General features: G+C 43.4%; 1 protein-coding gene across 6 annotated transcripts in view; it reads left to right on the top strand.

Moving 5' to 3' along the window:
* Cct6b (chaperonin containing TCP1 subunit 6B) overlaps nucleotides 1-1,216 on the top strand; it is a 59,027-nt gene extending 57,811 nt beyond the window's left edge. For all 6 annotated transcript variants that reach the window (XM_047544490.1, XM_047544489.1, XM_047544488.1 and 3 more), the window contains 2 exons: nucleotides 35-107; nucleotides 615-1,216. In XM_047544490.1, the coding sequence (XP_047400446.1) occupies nucleotides 35-107; nucleotides 615-687 (146 nt within the window). In that variant the 3' untranslated portion in view covers nucleotides 688-1,216. The remainder of the gene's footprint in view (nucleotides 1-34; nucleotides 108-614) is intronic.
* The last annotated feature ends 19,551 nt before the right edge of the window (nucleotides 1,217-20,767 follow it).

The raw sequence follows: 20,767 nt of genomic DNA, 5'->3' as shown, positions 1-20,767 counted from the left end.
AGTCTCCAGCAATATATATTTTTTTACTTTGCAGGGGAGCCAATGGTTCCAGCAGATGCAGGAGTTTGGGATAATTATTGTGTGAAAAAACAACTTCTTCACTCTTGGTAAGTTGGTAGTAACATAAAGAGAACTATCATCAAGGGTAAATTGATAACATTAAAATTTTTTCTATTATTTTTGTGACCCTACAATGGAAAAATTGTCAAGCATATGAAAAGGTGTGACCCAGTTATTAAAACTAGCTCCTATAATTTTACATTCCCTTTTAAATTTTGGTTGTAGCAATATTTGCTATAGGAAAGGTTAATCTCAGTATGTGAGGGGGAAAGGAAAGAGGAAACTTTACTGAAAGAGTACCACCTGGCATTATGGGGAAAATCAAACAATGTGCTTAACAATAAGCTCAGTTTTGCTGGGACATAAATCAAACTTCCACCTTATCAGTGAAGGAGTTGACCTGTGATAGAAAGCATGATTTGTATTTATACTAGCTTTGCCTTGTAAAATCTCACACTAACATAATTGAAGGAAAAAGTGCTTCATAGCTGCAGGTTGCTGGGGAAGGATAAGCACAGGGTTGAGGCTTTACTCATGTGCATCTCTTCCCTTAGCACAGTGATTGCCACCAACATTCTCCTGGTTGATGAAATTATGCGAGCTGGGATGTCTTCTCTCAAAGGGTGATGAAATGAAAACCCAGCTCTTCTGAAAGAAGACAGGATTCAGTGCATCTGACTTTCAACTGCTATGGGATAGTCATTCTTAATTTTTACAAAATAAATGCAGCTTATGTATTACGGTTTTAATGGTCTCAAAGATACTTTGTCAAGTTATAAAGAACACAAGAAATATTTGCATGGTAAAGGAATATAATGGAAATATTTTTTCTAAGAGTCCTAATTCCTCACCTTTTATTTTATAAGCTATTGCAATTTTCATAAAATAGAATCTATTGTGATTGTTAGACCTTCTGGGCAACTTTCAATTATTCAAATATGGAGCATAGGTTTTAGAACCCAAATCAATTCCCCATTTATCAGAGGGTATAAATGTAGTAAGACAAACTGTTTTACTGCCTTAAAAGTCCTTCAGTAAGTTCTTGTTTCCACTCTTTCCTTTTATAAACATAACATCACTTTATAACTTTGAGTTGCATTGATTTACAATACCTGATTCATTTATTTAATAAATAGCTTATTATATTTTACCTGACTCTTTTGTGTATTTGATTTTATGTGTGATTAACAACTTAGGTTACTGTGCTAGCTCAGATCTGAATATATAATGAAATAGTCTCATCTGAAAAGGTAGAGATTGTTAGCATCAATTCTTTAATTGTTTTGGGCTTTGAATGCCACTGTTCTATATAGATTTTTTTGTTCTTATTAGTTATACATGATAGTAGAATGTATTTTGACATATTATACACACATGGAGTATAACTTCCCATTCTTGTGGTTGTACATGACATGAGTTACATTAGTCACGTATTTATATATGAACTTAAGAAAGTTGTATCTGATTCATTCTACTGTCTTTCCTATTCCCATTCTCCCTCCCGTCCCTTCATTCCCCTCTTGTTCCAAACTCTAGAATTAATCTATTATATTTTTTAATTGTTATTGTGTTCCTTTTGGCTAACTTGTTAATGGGTCCAAGAGATTAAAATATGGCAGGTGCATTAATGGATCTTTAGTCTATTTGTACATGCAGGTTTCCCTTAGTTGAAAACCTATAATTTTATAGTCATTTTTTTCCATTTGAAATGTTGTCAATATCTTTCCAAGTCAATAATCACACTTCTGAACTGTCCTACATAGCATTTCATTGTATGGTTGTACTTCAATTTATTTTGAAAATAAATATAAATCAACTAAATAATATGATCCTATTTCTATTATAAATATTTATTGTTTATAAATAATATAATTCCATTTTTAACTTTTTATGATTATAAGCAAAGATCTCCTTTTTAACCTGCCTTATTCCATAGTATAGGACTTTTAAAATGGGTATACCATGCATATTGCTGGACCTGTTCTATGTAAAATATTTAAATTATGAAATATTTTAAATGTAGAAAAAGAGCAAATAATATAATAAACACCTTTGTACCCTTTATCTAGCTTTAATAAATAGTAACATTTTGCCATGTTTGCTTCAAATTTTCTTTTAAGAAATGAAAGTATGAATGTTAATTACAGTATTATCTTTCACCACCCACACGCCATCATTTGCTTTGCCCATTCTTTACCCCTAGAGGTAATCTTTGACCCCTGTGCATTTTTTTTGTTCTTAATATATGTGCATGTATCTGGGACAGTGTAAACTATTCTTTCTTGACTTAAAAATGTGTCAGTACTTATCATTCTGTAATATGCTTTTATTTCCCACTTAATTAATTAATTTATTTTTGTGGTAATAGGGATTGAACCCAGGGGCACTCTACCACTGAGCCACATACCCATCCCCAGCCCTTTTTAGTTTTGAGACAGGGTCTCACTGAATTGCTGAGGCTGGGTTTGAACTCACAATCCTCCTGCCTCAACCTCCTGAGTACCTGGGATTATAGGGGTGCTTGTGCCTGGCTTAATTGTATCCTTATTCAGTATTGTAGTTCCATTTTGTTTTAAAATTCCCTAAATTAGTCATGATAATAATTATTTTTATTTTATAAAATCAGTTCCTGTTGACTTTTTCATGTTTATTCATTTATTTGTTCAATACTACCTTTCTTGCAACTATTTTCTTCTCTTTGGACTCACTTTCTATTTTAGTCAGCTTTTATTTATTTATTTATTTATTTGGGGGGGGGGGTTCACCAGAAATTGAACTCAGGAGCACTGAACCACATCCCCAGCCCTATTTTGTATTTTATTTAGAGACAGGGTCTCACTGAGTTGCTTAGTGCTTCGCTTTTGCTGAGGCTGGCTTTGAACCCAAGATCCTCCTGCCTCAGCCTCTTGAACTGCTGGGACTACAGGCATGTGCCACCATGCTTGGCTTTAGTCACCTTTTTTGCTGCTGTGACTAAAAGCCTGACAAGAACAATTTTAGAGGAGGAAAAGTTTATTGGGGAGGTCACAGTTTCAGAGGTCTTGATCCATAGACAACTGACTTCATTCCTTGGGGCTCAAGGTAAGGCAGAACATCAGGGAGGAAGAGTGTGGTGGAGGGAAGCAGCTCACATGATGATCAAGAAGTAGAGAGAAACTCCATTGACCAGATACGAAATATATACCCCAAAGGTATGCCCCCAATGACCCACCTCCTCCAGCCACACCCCACCTGCCTTCAGTTACCTCTCAGTGAATCCCCATCAGTGGATTAACTCACTGATTGGGTTAATACTCTCATAATCCAATCATTTCTCCTCTAAACCCTCTTGCATTGTCTCACACATGAGTTTTTTGGGGACACCTCACATCCAAACCATAACACTTTGTTTTTCATTTTCTCTAGATATACATATATTACATATATGTGTATATATATATATACATGTATATGTTATATATTTGTGTATATATGTGTATGTTTAGTCCTTCTAGTGCAGGTCTGTTGTAATACTCTTAGAGAGTTTTACTTCCCTCAAAAAATTCTTTATTGTGCCTTACAATTTTTAGTGCTAATTTACCTGGGCAGAGAATTCTGAGTTACCTGTTGTTTTCTCTTAGCACTTTGCAAATGTTTTTACATTGTTTTCTGCCCTCTCATTGGCAATTTATAAGGCATAACACTTACTCTTACCTTTTTTTAAAACCTCAGGTGTTATAATTTCATCATTCATTTCTGAGCATGATATAGGGTTTCAATTTCTTATAGCATCCATGAGCAGAGCACACTTCCTGCTTTCAGTTCTTTTGAATATATGCCCAAAAGTGGAATTGATGGATCATATGGTAATTCTATTTTTAATATTGGGGGGAATTTCCATATATTTTACATACCTACCAGCAATATACAAGGGTTCTAATTTCTCTACATCTCCACTGACTGTTGTTATCGTTTGATAATAGCCATCTTAATAGGTGTGGAATGGTATCTCATTGTGGGCCATGTATTTTCTCCAGCATTTTTGTTTGTAAATTGGGACAAGGTGGAAGGTGGTCCACATTAGGAAGTCTGCAATGTGCTAGAACTGCCAGACCTATCTGTTTATAATGCAAATTGTTTAATTTTTCTGTCTTTTGGAGAGTATCCAACTTGTAAGTCCATAAAAATTTATGACAGTTCCCTTAAAAATAAAAAAGACTTTATCCTAAGATTGTTTCATAAATCTCCTGGTTTCAGTTAAAATATGAGCCAAGAATCGTTATCCCCCTGTCTGCCATTCTCTTAACTGTTTGTTACCTATATTTTTTTAACAGTCTTTTCTGTAACAATAACTATTTCTTTACAATCACTTTATTGGTGCCATCACTATCGCTTTATGTTTTGATCTTGCCTCATAGTTATACATTACTGCTCTCCCAGCCTCCCACAGTACCACTGCCTTCCCAGGGGTTTGGCTTTTGAACATAATTCAGTTTAATATCTGTAGGTATTAAGGCTTTGTAACAATCCATTCACTCTTCCTTTACAGCTGCCTATATAATTGTCAAAGAGATCTAGGGAACAAGGATACAATCATTAAGGGCATCCCCAGTGACTCTCTTAATAGTCTTGCTTTCCTTATCCTGTTCTAGATTGAGGTCTTTAAGATTACCAACAAAGAAATCAAATGCCCCATGAATTAGATTTAATTTTCAATCATACCTTTCCTGGTCAGAGTTTGGCTAGTACAGATGGTCTCTGCCATATAATGGTTCAACTTAGGAGTTTTTGACTTTAAGATCACGTAAAAGTGAAATGCATTCAGTAGCGACAGTACTTCAGATTTTGAATTTTGATCTTCTCCCAGGCTGGCAATGTTCAGTGTGATGCTCTCTGGATGCTGGACAGCAGCAGGGATCCACAGCTCCCAGTCAGCCACCCAATAATGAGGGCAAATGACCTGTACTTTACAGTGTACTGCATTGCTAAGCTAGGATGTTTGGCATATTGGGTATATTGAATGCATTTTGACTTATGATATTTTCAACTTATGATGGGTCTATCAGAATGTTACCCATTGTAAGTCAAGGAACTTCTATATAGGAAAGGAAAAGAGATGGGAAACTGGAAGATCCCAGTTTGTTTGACTTTAGTGAAAAACATACTGCTAAGTGATTTATAATATGGAGTCAATCGTATATTCCCGATTATCCTGCTCTTTAATTATTTCATAATATTAGCCCTTCTTGAACGAGGACACCTGGGACCTGGGTTGGTCTTCTACTGAGGGATGTTATGGTCAAGGACAGAGAGAAGAGAAGTGCTGGAATCTCCGTAGAACCCACAGATGGTAAAGAATGGTTTTCCCATGTGCCTGACTTGCCAAGATCTTCTCCATGCTCAGTGGAGTCCTTGACAGTATAGAACTGAGCTGATGACAGTCTTGATGAGCAATGACCACAGTTTGCTTCCTTTTGAGACTCTTTATATTTTCCAATTGCTTAGTCCAAGAATCAGCTTGTATAGCCCTATGTCTGCTCACTGCCTGGGATGGGAAGGAGCCAAGTGTCTTGTTGGACAAATAGCCTGCGGGCCTAAATCTGGCTCCTGTCCATATCTTGGAAATAAATCTAGATGCAGAGGTTGGGGGAAAGGTTGGGGCCATATGCTTGCCTGTTTTGTAATTCACAAAGGCTCAAGGTGCATAAAGTAAGGCTCTGAAAGCTGTGAGCTTAAAGGGATCTTTTCTATTGCCTACTTCTTCTACAGGGGCAATGTATTAGCAGGAGTGATGTTTATTAGTACTGCTCATTGTGCTTGACTGTTCTACCAAGCAGGCTGGAGGAGGGTGCACATCCTGGTATCCAGGTGCCGAAGGCCAGTAGCACCTCCCATTTCTTTCTTTTTAAAAAAATTATTTTAGTTGTCCATGGACAACAACTATGTGGTGCTGAGTATCAAACCCAGGGCCTCGCACATACCAGGCAAACACTCTACCATTGAGCCCCAACTCCAGCCCCAGTACCTCCCATTTCTTGATATAGCAAAAAAGGCCCCTGTATTTCCACATGTCTTCTGGAAGATGCTAACACTGAAGGAAATTTTGTTTTGAGGTTTACCCACTTTAATATGATTGTTTGGATTACTTGTTTTTTTTTTTTTTTTTGTCTTCATTAAACTTCAGTCTCAAAAGTAACTTTTTTTTACTCTGTGTACCAATCTGGATTAGAGAGAGTGATGGGCTATTCTGTGGGGAGGACAATGCTGGAAACTTCCTCTATCTTAGAGTTGTGTTTGTGGAGTGGTTGTGTTGGTGGCTTAGAATACTGGCTCTGGGACCACAGTGTATGGGACATGGGATCATTTTCCATCTCTGCCATGGATTCGTTGTGTGTCCTTGAGCCAGTTATTTAACCTGTTTCCTCATCCCCTTTAAAGAGGGATAATATCATATCCACCTTAGATTACTGTGAGAATAAGTTAGTATGTGTAAACTGCATCACATTGCTTGATCTGTTCTTTGTTCTTAACTGTTTAGCTATTATTATTTTTATTGTAATTAATTGTGTGCATCAGAGAAGGGTTGGATGTGCAGTTTTTATAGTATAGAGAGAGCAAAATTAGGAACAACTCTGCAAGCTTCTGGCTGTAGCAGTGAAGAAGTGTTTTTGGATGCAGGACAGGATGGAGCTGACTGGAAGCCGACTGGAGAGCGTAACAGAGGTTGAGCCAAATGAGTGTTTGCTTTCCTGTGTTCCCTTTGACATTCTCCCAATCTCTGCCCCAGAATGGCGACTGACTGGTAAAACTCATTTAGTGTGGGGGATCTCATGTTCCTGAAAGATCACAGGCCTTTAAAGTCATTTTCTCTAGAGTGCAGGGAAAATATTTTCTGCCTAAGCACTGTACGACATGAACTGAGAGCCCTTCTCTGTCATTCCATATTAAACTTTCTAAAGAAGCAGAGTTAACCCTACAGACGTGTGAGTAAGGCAAGGGAAGGTTTTAAGTTATCAAGTATGTCCTGACACTCAGATCTTCCTTTCTCCTGCGGCTCGAATTCGAACATTAGCATCTAATTCTATTGTATTAAGCATCATCTACCTTCTGGGTTTTTGTTTTAAATGCAAGTGTGCAGAAAAAAAGTTATAGCAGACCCAATTCCTATCCCTTGAAGGGTTTTCTTGCAAGTTTGTTCCTTGCTTGGCATCTCGAAACTTGGATTTTGGGAGTGTTCCCATCGCCCTAACTGATTAAGAGTATCTCATTGTGTCTAAACTGTCAAACAGTTTATGCTGAACAACTGTTTTCCTTTCAGGAGTCTGGGATGTGGGTACCTGTAAGGCAATAAAGATCCTGGACATTGAGTCTCTAATGAGTTTAACTGGTTGACAACATTTCAACATGTCCCAGTTTATTTCTGGAAGAACTAAGAACATTCTATCTGATTCCACTGAGAAGACACTTGGAAGCTTGCACCAAGTTTCCTCTGGGTTACTCATTCCATGTGACTTTTCCTTTGTCGATTTTGTTTTGTATTATTTCTGAAATAAACTACAGCCATGAATGTGACCCTGTGCTGAATCCTGTCTTCCTAGTGAATCATTGAACCAAAGAGTGGTCTTGGGGACCTCTGACATGATTAGCATTCTTAACATCACAGGAATATTGCACAAAAATATCCAAGCAAAAATCATATGTAAAATATTAGCAAACCAAATTCAACATTCATATAGATTATACACTATGACCAAGTGGGATTTATTCCAGGAATACAAGGTTGGTTTAATGTCCAAAATCAATTAATGTAATATACCACATTAATAAAATAAAGGACAAAGATCTCACAATTATCCTAATATATACACAGAAAAAATGACAAAATTCATAGTAAAAAATCAAAGCAGATAATTTTCTTCCTTAATCTGATGAAAAGGAATCCAGAGAAAACTAAAGAAAACACCATATGGGAGGGCAAAAGCCTGAAAGCCTTCCACCCAAGATCAGGAACAAAAATGCTCATTCTTGCCTTTTCAATTCAACATACTACTAGAGATTTTAGCTAGTGTCTCCAGGCAAGAAAGGAAGTAAAGCTGGTTTTAGACAACACGATCTAGTCTTTAAAAATTGCAAGGAATTCACAAATTCAAGTATTCCTGTGAGAGCACATCATCAAGTTTGCATAAGAATGAATTTATGGGACTTTCTTCTGGAGCCCTTGAAAAGAATCTGCCAACTTGGAGGCAAAGAGGATGTTAAATGGAAATGAACAGTCTGCCTCCTAGAGTGTGTAGAGGAGGGGAAAGTCCCACTGTCGTGATGTGCATTTTTAAGACAAATAGTAGATGTAGCTAGCAGTTGTCAGCTGCTTTAAACTCCACTACAATGCCTGTGTGCTCATTCTGAGACTGAATTGTCCACAGCCTTCTTACCAAAGGAGTGGGAGAATAGCGAATTTTGGAGCAACAAAGATTCAAATTTTAATCCAATTTCTTCTCTCAACAGAGATTTGGGGCAACATGCCTCAATTTCCAAATGGTATGATGGTAAAACAATTGTACTGGTTTCTAGCATGCATTTGCTCTGGAGGCAGAAAGCTTGCAAGTTTGAGGCCAGCTTCAACAATTTAGGGAGGCCCTGAGCAACTTAGTGAGACCGTGTCTCAAAATAAAAAATAAAAATACAAAAAAAAGAAACTGGGGACTGGAAACTGGGAAGAGCACCCCTAGGCTCAATCCTCAGTACAAAAAATAAAACAAAACAATCCCCCCAAACAAACAAACAAACACAAAACCCCATGCCAGTAACAGATCAGGAATAATATTAAAATAAGCAATGCAGAAGTTTACTTTTCTCTCATGTTCAGAGACACAGAGATCAGGACTTGGGGTTTCTCATAACATCTGAGGCCCAGGCTTCTAATTATTTTGTTCCAGCATATGATTTTCAACCTCAAGGTTGCTTTTATGATCCATGATATCTATGGGAGCTTCACCATGTTCCAGGTGGGGAGTAGGATGCAAGGAGAAAGGCCACCTCAGCAGATTTACTCCTTTTGAGAAGCTTTTCCTGAAGGTCTGCACTGTGGCTCCCTCTTGTATTTCATTAGCCACAGCTTAGCTCTATGGCTAGTTAATTGTAACAGAAGCTTTAAAGTGTAGTCCTTAGTTAAGTGCGATGGCAATAAAACCAGAGTTCTCATGCTGTGGAGGTAGGAGAATATGTCACTGGATAGGAAAAGCAGTCTCAGTCATCCCCATACCACTGAGCTGATGGAAAGGATCAGTGAGTGACTGATCATGCCTGAAAAGTGCCAAGCACAGAGCAGGACCTGATGAAGCCCCCATCCCCAGGCTCATGTGCTTTAACCAGGAGTAAGACTAAGATGACTGCTCCTTATGTGACTGTGTACAGAATGTGGGTGACAGGGGCTCTAACCAAGGGAGAATCCCAAGGGCAGTGTCTTTGCCCGGTTTGAATACTTAGCTCAGTGCCTGCCACTCAAGAACCCATACATGTCTTTTGAGTGAATGAAAAAGCATGGGATTTGAAGGTAGGTAACCCTGTATTTGAATCTTATCTTTCCTACTCCTTAGTAAGGTTGATTCACCTGTTGAATCCAACTGGGGATATCACCTGCCCCACAGAGTCACTGAAAGGACCCACGGGAAGGGTACTGTGTAAGCTTCCCGTGCACTGAGTGGATAGCACCACCTTTGAATTTTATGGTGAGAAAATAATAGGACAGGCAGCATTCATTCGCTTAGCTTCCCCTGTCACCTCTCAGGCTTCTGTAGAGCAGTTTTTGGGCAGGTTCCTGTCCCGAGCATCCTACCTAACTATAAACACAAACTCAGATCAGCCTACCTGGTAGAACCCCAGCCCTGCCACTTAACCTGCTGACTTTTGAAGTCACTTAACTGTTCTGTGCCTCTCAGTTTCTTCATCTGTAAAATGGACATCATGATAGTAGCCACCCCATAGGGTTGATGGAAGATGAAGAGATACTATAAAATTGTAAGAACAGTGCCTGGCATATAGTGTTACCTGTTATTGTTATTTGCTATTTTCCTTCTCTCTGCATAATTTGTCTACATTTTATGGTCCCCCCTGCCCCCACTTTTCCACAGAAGTTCACATTATCTTATCTCTTTTGAATAATGAAGTATTTCTTCTGTCCCTACAGCCACGGAGTGAGCCCTCCCTTGCCATCCCACGTCTGGGATGCCTTGGTGGATGACAAATATTTTGGGACCTTCCTGTCTTCATAGAACCATAGGCAGCCAGAGAACATGGAAGTGGGGTTGCTGCTGTGGCAGGAAGTGGAAAGAGGGCTCCAGCCAGGAAAGAGATCCCCATCACCATGGCTTCTGGTTTCCTACTCTGTCTCTCACCCTCCCCAACCCTGCTCACTCTCTCTAGCCACACTGGCCTCCCTGTTGTTCCTCCTGCCAAGTTTAATTCTGTCTTGGGGACTTCACCCTGGCTATTCCCTCAGCCTAAACCAGACCCTTGCATGACTTAGGCCCTCATTAATTTAGTTACACTTGAGAGAAAAAAAAATAACCTCTCCCCATGTTCTTTATCTCCTGCTTTTTCTTCAGATCACTCAATCACTACCTGACATTAAATAAAATGCTATATGTATTTTTGTCCCTCTCCTCCTCAACGACTGGAAGGTGCTTTCTATCCCCAGTGGGATCCTCAGTGCCTAAGCAGTCTCTGGCACATAGTGGGGGCTCTGGGCCTTTGTTAATGGAGTGAGTGGCTGCTTAATACCCACTGAGGGATACATTCTCTGATCTGGTTTCCAATTTTAAAGGGATGAGCAAAAACCTCAAGGGGTGGGGATAGACTTAGGTTGGCATAGAGTAGGGGAGCTGGTTGTCACCTGGTGGGCTTCAGTGGCAAGTATTAGGATCCTGTGTTGAGACTTTCTCCTGGCTGATCCCGGTATTCTCCTCTCCTGGCCCCTGATTGCCTGCTCTGGTAATTTAAGGTAGTTTTGCTCCATTTTCACAGTAACTTCATATTTATCATTTTCTCTTAATTTTCACAGCTATCGAAATTTACTTAGGGAAGTAGAGTATACCTAAGAACAAATTTTCTAACAGAGTTGACCACAGGTAAAGTGATTTTGGTGTGATTCTGGGAGGTAGTGAGGTCCTTGGCCTGGGCCCAGTCTTGGTAGGGGCGTCTTAGTAGTGTGCCAGCCCTGATGGGTGACCTGCTGGCTTTATGATCCTTTCATGAAGCCTGCGGGTGTGGGTGTTTCTCATCCTTATCTTCCTCAGAGACTAAGGCTCAGAGACGTTTTATGACTTGGGGAGAGAGGAATAGGACATCCCAAGGCAAGGTCTGCTTGGCCCTTCAGGTCCATCCGATCTGTCCAGAGTGGCTTGCCCTTCCACTTCCTTCCTTTCCCATGTGCTGGGACAGGGCAGAGAAAAAGGGTGCTTGACTCTCCCATCCTCAGAGCTGGCCACGCCTGACCCAGGTCCTCCATGAAGGAGAAGGGCTGAGGGGCAGTGCTCCCCTCCCCTGCCCTGGTGCCAGCCCCCATTCCAGAGCCTGCCTAGGGCCCCCCGCCTACCCCTCCCAGCCTCCACATTTTGCTGCAGGCTATTAAGGGGCCCCCATCTGCACCATCATGCATTAATTAAAAATGCTACAAACCATCTGTTTGAGGAAGCCTGGCAGAGGGGCCTGCCTGCCTGAGGCAGCATTTTCTCAAACCTCTCATACTTCAGTTGAAAACTTATTTTTAGAAGAAACCCCAGGTCCATAAGCCCTTCTTGCTGTTGCTGGCTGTGTTAGTGACAGGGGTGAATCTGGTGAGCCAGAGCTGACAGAGGCTCTGGAGCCAGGGATATGGTATTGGCCAGAATTCGGAGGCTTGAGGGAGCCAACCTGTTAGAAGACCCAGGCGGCGGCGGGGCTGGCGGAGAGGGGAGCTGAGACAGAAGCTGGCGGGTGGAGGCACAGGGCAAAGATGCAGAGGTGTCCCCACTTAAAGGATATGCCTGGGGCACAAGGAGCCTATCCCACTCGGTGTGGAACCAGGGACACTTCCCCTAGTTCTCAGGATGCTGGGGTGGGGAATGGGTCCCTGGCTGTCTGCAATGCTATGGTTTTATCATGGGGATTCAGGGTCCAGGTCCCCCACTGAGGACCATCTTAAGGAGCAGGACAGACCCCTGACCTTTATTCTGGCTCTGACTCAGCTTTCCCTGCTCTGGGTCACTTTCCCATTGTCCCTGCTCTGTCTGTCTTCATGGGAATTTTTAAAAAGCTTTGAGGTCACTGTCACTTATGAGTCAGGTCTGTAGGCCTGGCCTCTGGATACTCTGTCAAATGGAATTTTTTGAAGGCAGGTGGGTCAGCTCCTTGGCAACTGAGAGATGGGATCCTTCTCCCCTCATCTGTAGACAAAAGGCCCAGGGGGCTCACTAATTGTGTTTTCTTCAACCATCCTGTAGCAAGGCAGGCCAGGGTAGGATTATTGTCCCCATTTCCCCATTTTTTGTAGAAGGTCACCGTGGCCATATAGAAGGTGACTTGCTCTAGGCCATGCAGTGATTTGAGCCAGCCCTGGTGGGAGCACCCAGGCCTCTGGCACCCAGGCCACTTCTCTTTCTTCCCCAGTGCGCTAATTCTTCTGGTGCTTCCCTTCCTCTGCGTCTTGGAGCAGCCCCTGGGTGCCAAGTTGGCCCAGTCCATGGGGCACTGCTGACCTTGGGTTTTCCTGGGCCTGACGGTGTTGCCAGCCAGAAGCAGTTAATTCATACCTGTCCCCAGTGCCGACTGCAGAGCCGCATAGAAACTGTCCTCAGTGGTGTGCCCTGGGGGCTGAATGAACAAGGAAGAAGGGAAGGAGGCTAGTCAGCTGGAAGGGGAGCCCTCCTCCAGCCTCTAAGACTCAGCCATCAGGGCAGCAGAAGCCAGGAGAGCCCTCTAGTGAATCTAGATGAGTCCTAACTGCTCATTTTGAAGAAGAGGCATAGAAGGAATTGGCAGGCCCAAGATCACAGCCCACTTGAAGAGAGCCAGGCCTGGAATCCTTATCCCTGATTCCTGCTCTTTCTTCTTGCCCTGGGCAGGAATCAAGGACACCAGGGCTCTGAGCTGCTTAGAATGGGCTTCACGTCAAGTCATGCCAGACTCTTTCAACCTAATCTCCACAAATCAATTTGTGAAACTTCTGTTAATACCGTCAGGAAATCTGTAAGCTGTTTCAAGCCAGGGCACCACAGTAGCTGCAGGTGTGCTGACTACCTGGAGGGAGACGGACATTATCGGAATAATTAAAGATCAGCGTGGCCTTGGGCAGTTCAATGAAATTTACCTCTCTCGGCAGCTGGTTTTAGAAGAACCTCAAATCATGGAATGGCCTCACGTGCTAGGGGACTGGGCCACTGGCTCTGCCACCTCTCTCATTAACTCTGCCCCCACCAGCAGACAGTTGGTGTCTTCGGGGGAGAAGCGCACCAGAGAGAAACTTGGCAACTTGCCCTGCCAGGTAGGGCAAGGCTGGTTCAAACTAACACCTAGAGCAGGGCTTCTGCAAACACATGTCACCTGGACAACCTGGAATTGCAGACTGTGATGCAGAAAGGCGGCGGGTGGCTGAGGTGCTGCATTTGCTGATAAGATCCCAAGAGGTGCCCACACAGTGAATTCTTGAACCACACATGGAGGAACAAAGCTGTGGAAGTAAGTCCAGAGGTGAGGTCAGGAGCTGTGGCCCAATGCTAATGAAGAGTGTGGACTCATCTGGTTTCATCAGAGTGAAAGAAGAGGCCAGTGACGAAGCCAGCCCTACGGGGGCGGGGGTGCTTCTTACATGGGAATTAGCAGACTAGGGATTAAGACAGATGGCTCGGGCTGGGGAGATAGTTCAGTCGGTAGAGTGCTTGCAAGCACAAGGCCCTGGGTTCGATCCCCAGCACCGCAAAAAAAAAAAAAAAAGAGACAGATGGCTCTGAAATTCTAGCTGTCTAAATCAGAACCCCATCTCCGGCACTTGGTCCCCAGCTGATGGAGATGAGGATAGTGCCTACTTTTATTGTTGCAAGGATGTGAAGCATTAACTCTTAGCATGTAGGAAGTGTTCAATGTGGGCGTGAGGTATTTTCTGTCCTCAGAGACAATTGTTAATGCAGAAGAAAAATATTCAGAAGGTACTTTGGTTTTTGAAAAGAATGTTTAATTTATCTAAGTGACTCATTTTGTAATGATCTAGTTCTTCCTTATGTTTTTAAAATTGAGCCCTATAGTTTTTCTTATTATATGTGTCAGTCTACTAAATTTAAAGGAGCTTTTGAATGGTGTCTGTCCCATTCAAAAACTTACACATCTTCAAACATTTAAAATACCATTTGATAAAATTAAGGTTTCATTTTTAAGTTTCCTACTTCCTGAGTGATAAACCTTCCCAAGTAGTTGAGAGTAATTCTTAGAAGTCTAAGAGAACCTTAAATGTATATGAAGTTAATATGATCCTTTTAAAATTGTAAGATAACTCTAATTTGATTATTTTAGATTGCAATTAGAAGCTGATCTGCTACTGAAATAGGCAAAATTCTCAGTCATTACAGATTCTTTGGGTACCAAATATGCTCAGATTCTTTAACATCTAAAAATACTCATCCTGTGGCTTTAAGTATCTCAAACATTTTCACATTTAAGAATGAAAACCTTTACCCACTGAGGAGATAATTACACTTTCCCAAGTTGTTTTTTCTTTGGCGGGGGGGTTGGGGGGTCATCTTCTCAGTTGCAGTTACAAAATCATCATCGTATCAGTTGCAACTCGACAGGGTTCCTATGGTGGCACTGATGGAACCTGCTAAGCTCTATTGGATGCTCTGTCAGGGGCTCCATAAACTAAAGAAAGGGCGGCCGCTCCTGGCCCTGGACTCGAGTTCCCTGTTACACAATTCTCCAGGCTTGTCACAGGTACAGCTAAACTTCTCTGAGGCCATTGCTGCTCACAGCTGGATTTGCCATTCGATGGCTTCTTGAGTCATTTAAGTACCCTCCTGTCTCCCAGCTCCAGAGCCTTTGGTTTGGAGGGGATGCTGTAGTTCTGTTTGCTCTTTCTATTTCTCAGGGTCGCACTTCCCGAGATATTAAAATAATCTCCTTTGGAATTCTGGTTCTCTCTTCTGCTTTAGTTAACTTGTAGTCAAAACTCTCAGGAGCCTGCTCTGATAAACAAATGGTAGCGCTGAAAATTACTGTTACTGACATTGATCATCTTAAAATGAAGGGGAAGGGCTCATTGGAAGGCCCCTGGGACATCCAGGGGGAAGCCACACAGTGGCCCTCAGGGCTCTTCAGGTTCTGAGGAGTTCTTGCTACTCCTTTTCTGAGATTTAGGGTGCAGAGGAACGAGTCTCCTCTCAGACTCAGGTCAGAGGCTTTGGGCAAACAGCTTCACCTGAGACTCAATTTTCTGATCTCGCTAGTGGGATTGCACTATGTTAGTATTTTCCTGGACAGAGTTGACAGGGTGGCCCGGTGAAATAGATAGCCTAGCATGGCACCTAGCACATTTAAGTTGTTATGAAAACTTACGTTCTTGTTCCTTCAGTCCATTTTCAAAATAGCAGCCGGTCGAGCCTGATATGGTGGCACACGCACGAGTAAAGAGCCAGCCTCGCAAGAGCAAGGCACTAAGCAACTCAGCGAGACCCTGTCTCCAAATAAAATACAAAATAGGGCTGGGGATGTGGCTCAGAGGTTGAGTGCCCCTGAGTTCAATCCCCAGTACCCCCCCAAATAGCAACTGATCACACATTACACACACACAACCTGTACATATATATCTACAACTCCATATTATAGGGCAAGAGCAAATCCAAGCCAACAGACTAAACATCTTTCCTTAAAACAAACAAACAAAAAACAACTCAGGGGCACTGTCCACTGTGGCTGTGTGGTTGGGTGAGAATATCACCCCAGCACCAGTGCGCTCTCAGCTCAGACCTAGCAAGGTGTGTGCATTGGATTGTGTTCCAGGGTTGGCGGCTGGCTGGCTTCAGGGATCCATGGCCATCTGTCCTCCGTGGCCACCAGCACTCTCTAACCCCACCTTGGGCCCCCTCCATCCTCACTGCCTCTCCTGCAGACCCCTTTGCCTAAGGGACAAGCTGGCATCTCTGTGTAGAAAGAACACAGGTTTTTTTTTTTTTTCCGTCTTCTTTTTTTTCCTTTTTATATTTATTTTTATTTATTTATTTTTTAATTTTTATTGTAAACAAATGGGATACATGTTGTTTTTGTTTGTACATGGAGTAACAGCATACCATTTGCGTAGTCATACATTTACATAGGGTAATGATGTTTGATTCATTCTGTTATTTTTTCCTTCACCCCCACCCCTGCCACCCCTCTTTTCCCTCTATACAGTCCCTCCTTCCTCCATTCTTACCCCCTCCCACCCCCCATCATGTGTTATCATCTGCTTATCAGTGAGATCATTCGCCTTTTGGTTTTTTGAGATTGGGTTATCTCACTTAACATGATATTCTCCAATTTCATCCATTTGCCTGCAAATGACATAATTTTATCATTCTTTATGGCTGAGTAATATTCCATTGTATATATATACCACAGTTTCTTTATCCATTCATCAATTGAAGGACATCTAGTTTGGTTCCACAGTCTGGCTATTGTGAATTGAGCAGCTATGAACATTGATGTGGCTGTATCTCTGTAGTATGCTGATTTTAAGTCCTTTGGGTATAGGCTGAGGAGTGGGATAGCTGGGTCAAATGGTGGGTCCATTCCAAGCTTTCTAAGGAATCTCCACACTGCTTTCCAGAGTGGCTGCACTAATTTGCAGCCCCACCAGCAATGTATGAGTGTACCTTTTTCCCCACATCCTCTCCAACACCTATTGTTGCTTGTATTCTTGATAATCGCCATTCTAATTGGGGTGAGATGGAATCTTAGTGTAGTTTTGATTTGCATTTCTCTTATTACTAAAGATGGTGAACATTTTGTCATAGAACACAGGGTTTTGAAGTCAGAAAACACTGAGTTTGAGTTCCAGCTCTATCCTTCACTGGCTGTGGAAACTCAGACAAGCCATTTCTCCACCTGGACCTTGGCAGAATGGGTACCACAGGACAGTCCCTGCTTCACAGGCCTGAGGAATGAGGAAATAAGATGAATGGGAGACCATTGGCCAACTGTAAGGTCCTGTGCGGTGTTCGCTGTAGGGACCCTGCAGTAGTAGAGGACTGTTACTGAAATGATGTTTTTCCTCCCTGGGTCTTTGGCCTGGCAAATTTCAGGGGGTGGGTGGGAATCATAAATGCCGCACCCACTGCAAAACCTTCCACAGGCGGGGTGAAGCCTCCCCTCATCCTCGTTCCCCGGGACCCAGCACATCCCCTATCAGTTGGTGTAGTGCTCTGAGCTAGTGAGTGGCTTGCAGTTCAGACGCCCCCCAGTACATGGTGACCGTGGCCTGTGTCTTTCTCACTTCTCTCCCCAGCATACTACAGGATGACCTCACTAAGATCCGAGCAAGGCCAGCCTCCCCTCTGTGCCCGTGAGCTGCCTTCCCTGGGGCCCTCCCACCCGCCCTGCTTCTCCCTGGCGGGCCATCTCTCCCTCTCCCACTTTATTCAGAACAGGATGTGTTGCTCCTGCTCCAGGCCTGAAGGATTACAGTGGGGATGAAGAATGTGTTTTCTTATTGTTTAAGGAAGCTGCAGGGGGCGGGGGCGAGGGAGGAAGAAATTGAATCAGAAGCAACAATTTATCTTGTGTAAAAGGGACTACACGGATTCCCGGAAACCCGGGGGCGCTGACTGCCACCCCTTCCCCAGTGCCCACCCCTCCTTTATTTGAGAGGTGATTAGCCAGGACAGCTGAGAGCCACCCCTCCTGCAGGAGGGGAGGGGGCTTGATGGCCTTGAATGGAATTCTGGTTCTGCTGGGGACCTCATCATGGGGACCCGCTGGAGCGCTCTGCTGGCCCTCGCGCATGAGCCTTTCTAAACCCCTTCCTGCAGACACTGGCTCTGCCCAGGTTGGTTTGTTTCTCCTCCTCCTTTTCTTTTTTAGGTACCCAGGGTGCTTTCCCACCGAGCTCCTTTTCAGTTTTCAGTTTTGAAATAGGGTGTTGCTCTGTTGCCCAGGCTGGTCTCCAACCTGCCATCCTCCCGCCCCGACCTCTTGCTTGAGAAGCTGGGACTACAGGCAGGCACCACCACACCCAGTTAGGGGGAGGAGGAGAGGGAGGGGGAGGAGGAGGAAGGGGAGGGGGAGGAGGGGGAGGGGGAGGGGGAGGAGTGGAAGGACTCCAAGTGGAAGGACTGCCCACCTTGGCCAGGTGATGCCACAAGAGATCTAGATCCAAATGTGGGCTCTGCCACTTACCTGCTGTGCAAACCCCTGCAACTTGGAACCTTGATTCCTCTTCTGTAAAATGGGAAGAAAAATGGTACCCGCCTGCTGGAGTCATTATTAGGAAAAATGAACTGCTGGACACTAAACGCTTGGGGGAGTGTGGTATTCAGAAAACACACCAGGAAACGTTAGCTCTTACTGCAATGATCGGGACAGTGGAGCAGGGTCTTAAGCAGGGCTTTCACTTGGATAGAGTTCCTAAGAAAGGAAGAAAGGAAGGGTCCAGTCTCCTCAACCAAAGTGCTCTCCCACAACTGGAGCTGGAACAGGCACTGTCAAGATTTGCTTCTGGGAAAGCCATTTGCTGTTTCCCCTGCTGGACAGGCCAGACAGACCATGACCAGGTTTCTGCCTGCTCAGGTGCAGTTGCGATCTTGCCTGGCCCCACAGATTCCTCCTCCTTAAGGGAGGTGGCAGGCAGTGGGGCTGTTCCCAAACTCCTCACTTAGGTGGTTTGAGTCATCTCTGGGTGGGGTCCCACTGAAGACAGCAGAATTAATCCTAATAACATGAACCAAGTCCTCACTACTACACACCAGCCGCTGTTTGCAGAGTTTTACATACATACATGACACAACAACCTCTGAGGTCATCTCCCTTGTTGTCCCCATTTTACAGATAAGGAAACCGAGGTCCAGAGAGGGGCCTACCTCTGGTTGATTATGCTCATGGGTGTGGGGTTTATTATACAGCAATGGTATCCTTGTACTTACGCCATTTTGCACAGGTGGAAAGGATAGGTTTCTAAAGGTGGGAGTGCTGGGATCAAATTCTGCCAAATTCCTGCCCCCTGCCCCCCAGAAATTCTGTCAATTTCCAACCTCTACCAGCAGAGAGACTTCCTGTTTCCCAACAGAGTATTAGCAAATTTGAATTATTTTTCAATGACAGATAAAAAGTCATTGGTAACCTGATCATATGTCTGGGAGCCATTTTTATCTCCTCTATGAATCATCTGAGCATGTTCTTTATCCATTTTTAAATAGGATCTTTGTATTTTCTCATTAACTTCCAGTTCTTCTTTAGGAAGTTAGCCTTATTTATGAAATATGGATTAAAGTGTATTTCCTTGAACTTACCATTTCCCTCTTAATTTTGTTTATAATTGTTTTCACATAAGTAAGAAAACTCATGGAACTGAATTTATCCTTATTTTCCTTTTATGGTTTCTGGTTTGTGCCCTACTTAGAAAAAGATTGCTCACTTTAAGCTTTCTCTTTCTTTTTAAAGTACATTTTCGCTTTCATTGTTTATGTTTAAATTTGAGATCCATCTGGAATTTATTTTGGTATATGGAGTGAGGTAAAGATCTAACTTCAAATTTCCCCCAGATGGCTAGTTCCTCAAAGACAAAAAAATGAAATCTGGAGAGAGACTGTCTTGTTTGGGTCTCTGCAGATCCTCAGACCACAATAATCCTGGATGATCCTGAGCACTGAGAGCCGCAGTGGAAGCACACCTGGAATCACACATGTCCATACAGTGATTTCCGAGGACCCAGCCACGGGATGGGCAGCAGCTCCGGGAGTTTCTGGGGTGCAGGCAAATGAAGGGTCTCTGGGGACTGAGCACCCCTAAAGCCCAGTGATGGCGAACACCTCCCTAGCGCTTCCGGCAGCAGCGTTCTCAGCATGCTGCAGGGTTAGCTCACGCCACCACTAGGAACTCTTATTATTCCCAGGTTACAAACTAAGGAGCAGAGAAGTGCCTGCCCAGGCTCCCCGTGCAGAGGGGAGCACAGGGTTCCTCTGCCTCCCACAGCCTGGGAGCCACCACAGCAGCCAGGAGCCAGGGCCCAGAGCTCTAAACCAGGTGCTATGGGCAGCAGGAGCTTTCTGCCCCCCACCCACAGGGCCACATCCGGGCCTCCTGCAGCAGTGAGGGGCAGCAAGTGGAAAAACACCAGCGTTAGGATCTTTAGAGATGAAGCTTCCCTTTGGATACCAGAATTCTGTTTCGGAAAAAAAAAAAAACCCCTGTTTTTCATGACACAGATCACACAAAGGGGAAGGGCTTTTAATGTTGCTCCTGTGTATTAGGGTTCTCCAGAGCAACAGAACCACAGGATGCATGGGTACATCCTACATACTTCCTGATCCTGGGGATTTATTGTAAGGAATTGGTTCATGCAGTTATGGAGACAGGCAGGCCCCAGCTTCCACAGGGTGTGTCTGACAGCTGGAGACCCAGAAAAGCCAATGGTTTTGTTTCAATCTGAGTCTGCAGGCCTAAGACCCAGGAAAGTCCAAGGTGTAACTCCCATCAGAAGGCAGTGGACCGAAGACCCAGGAAGAGTCCATGT

This window comes from Sciurus carolinensis, chromosome 3, assembly GCF_902686445.1.
Source record: "Sciurus carolinensis chromosome 3, mSciCar1.2, whole genome shotgun sequence".
NCBI classification, from domain to species: Eukaryota; Metazoa; Chordata; class Mammalia; order Rodentia; family Sciuridae; genus Sciurus; species Sciurus carolinensis.
The sequence above is the reverse complement of the archived record's forward strand: the minus strand, read 5'-3'. Positions and strand labels throughout refer to the sequence as shown.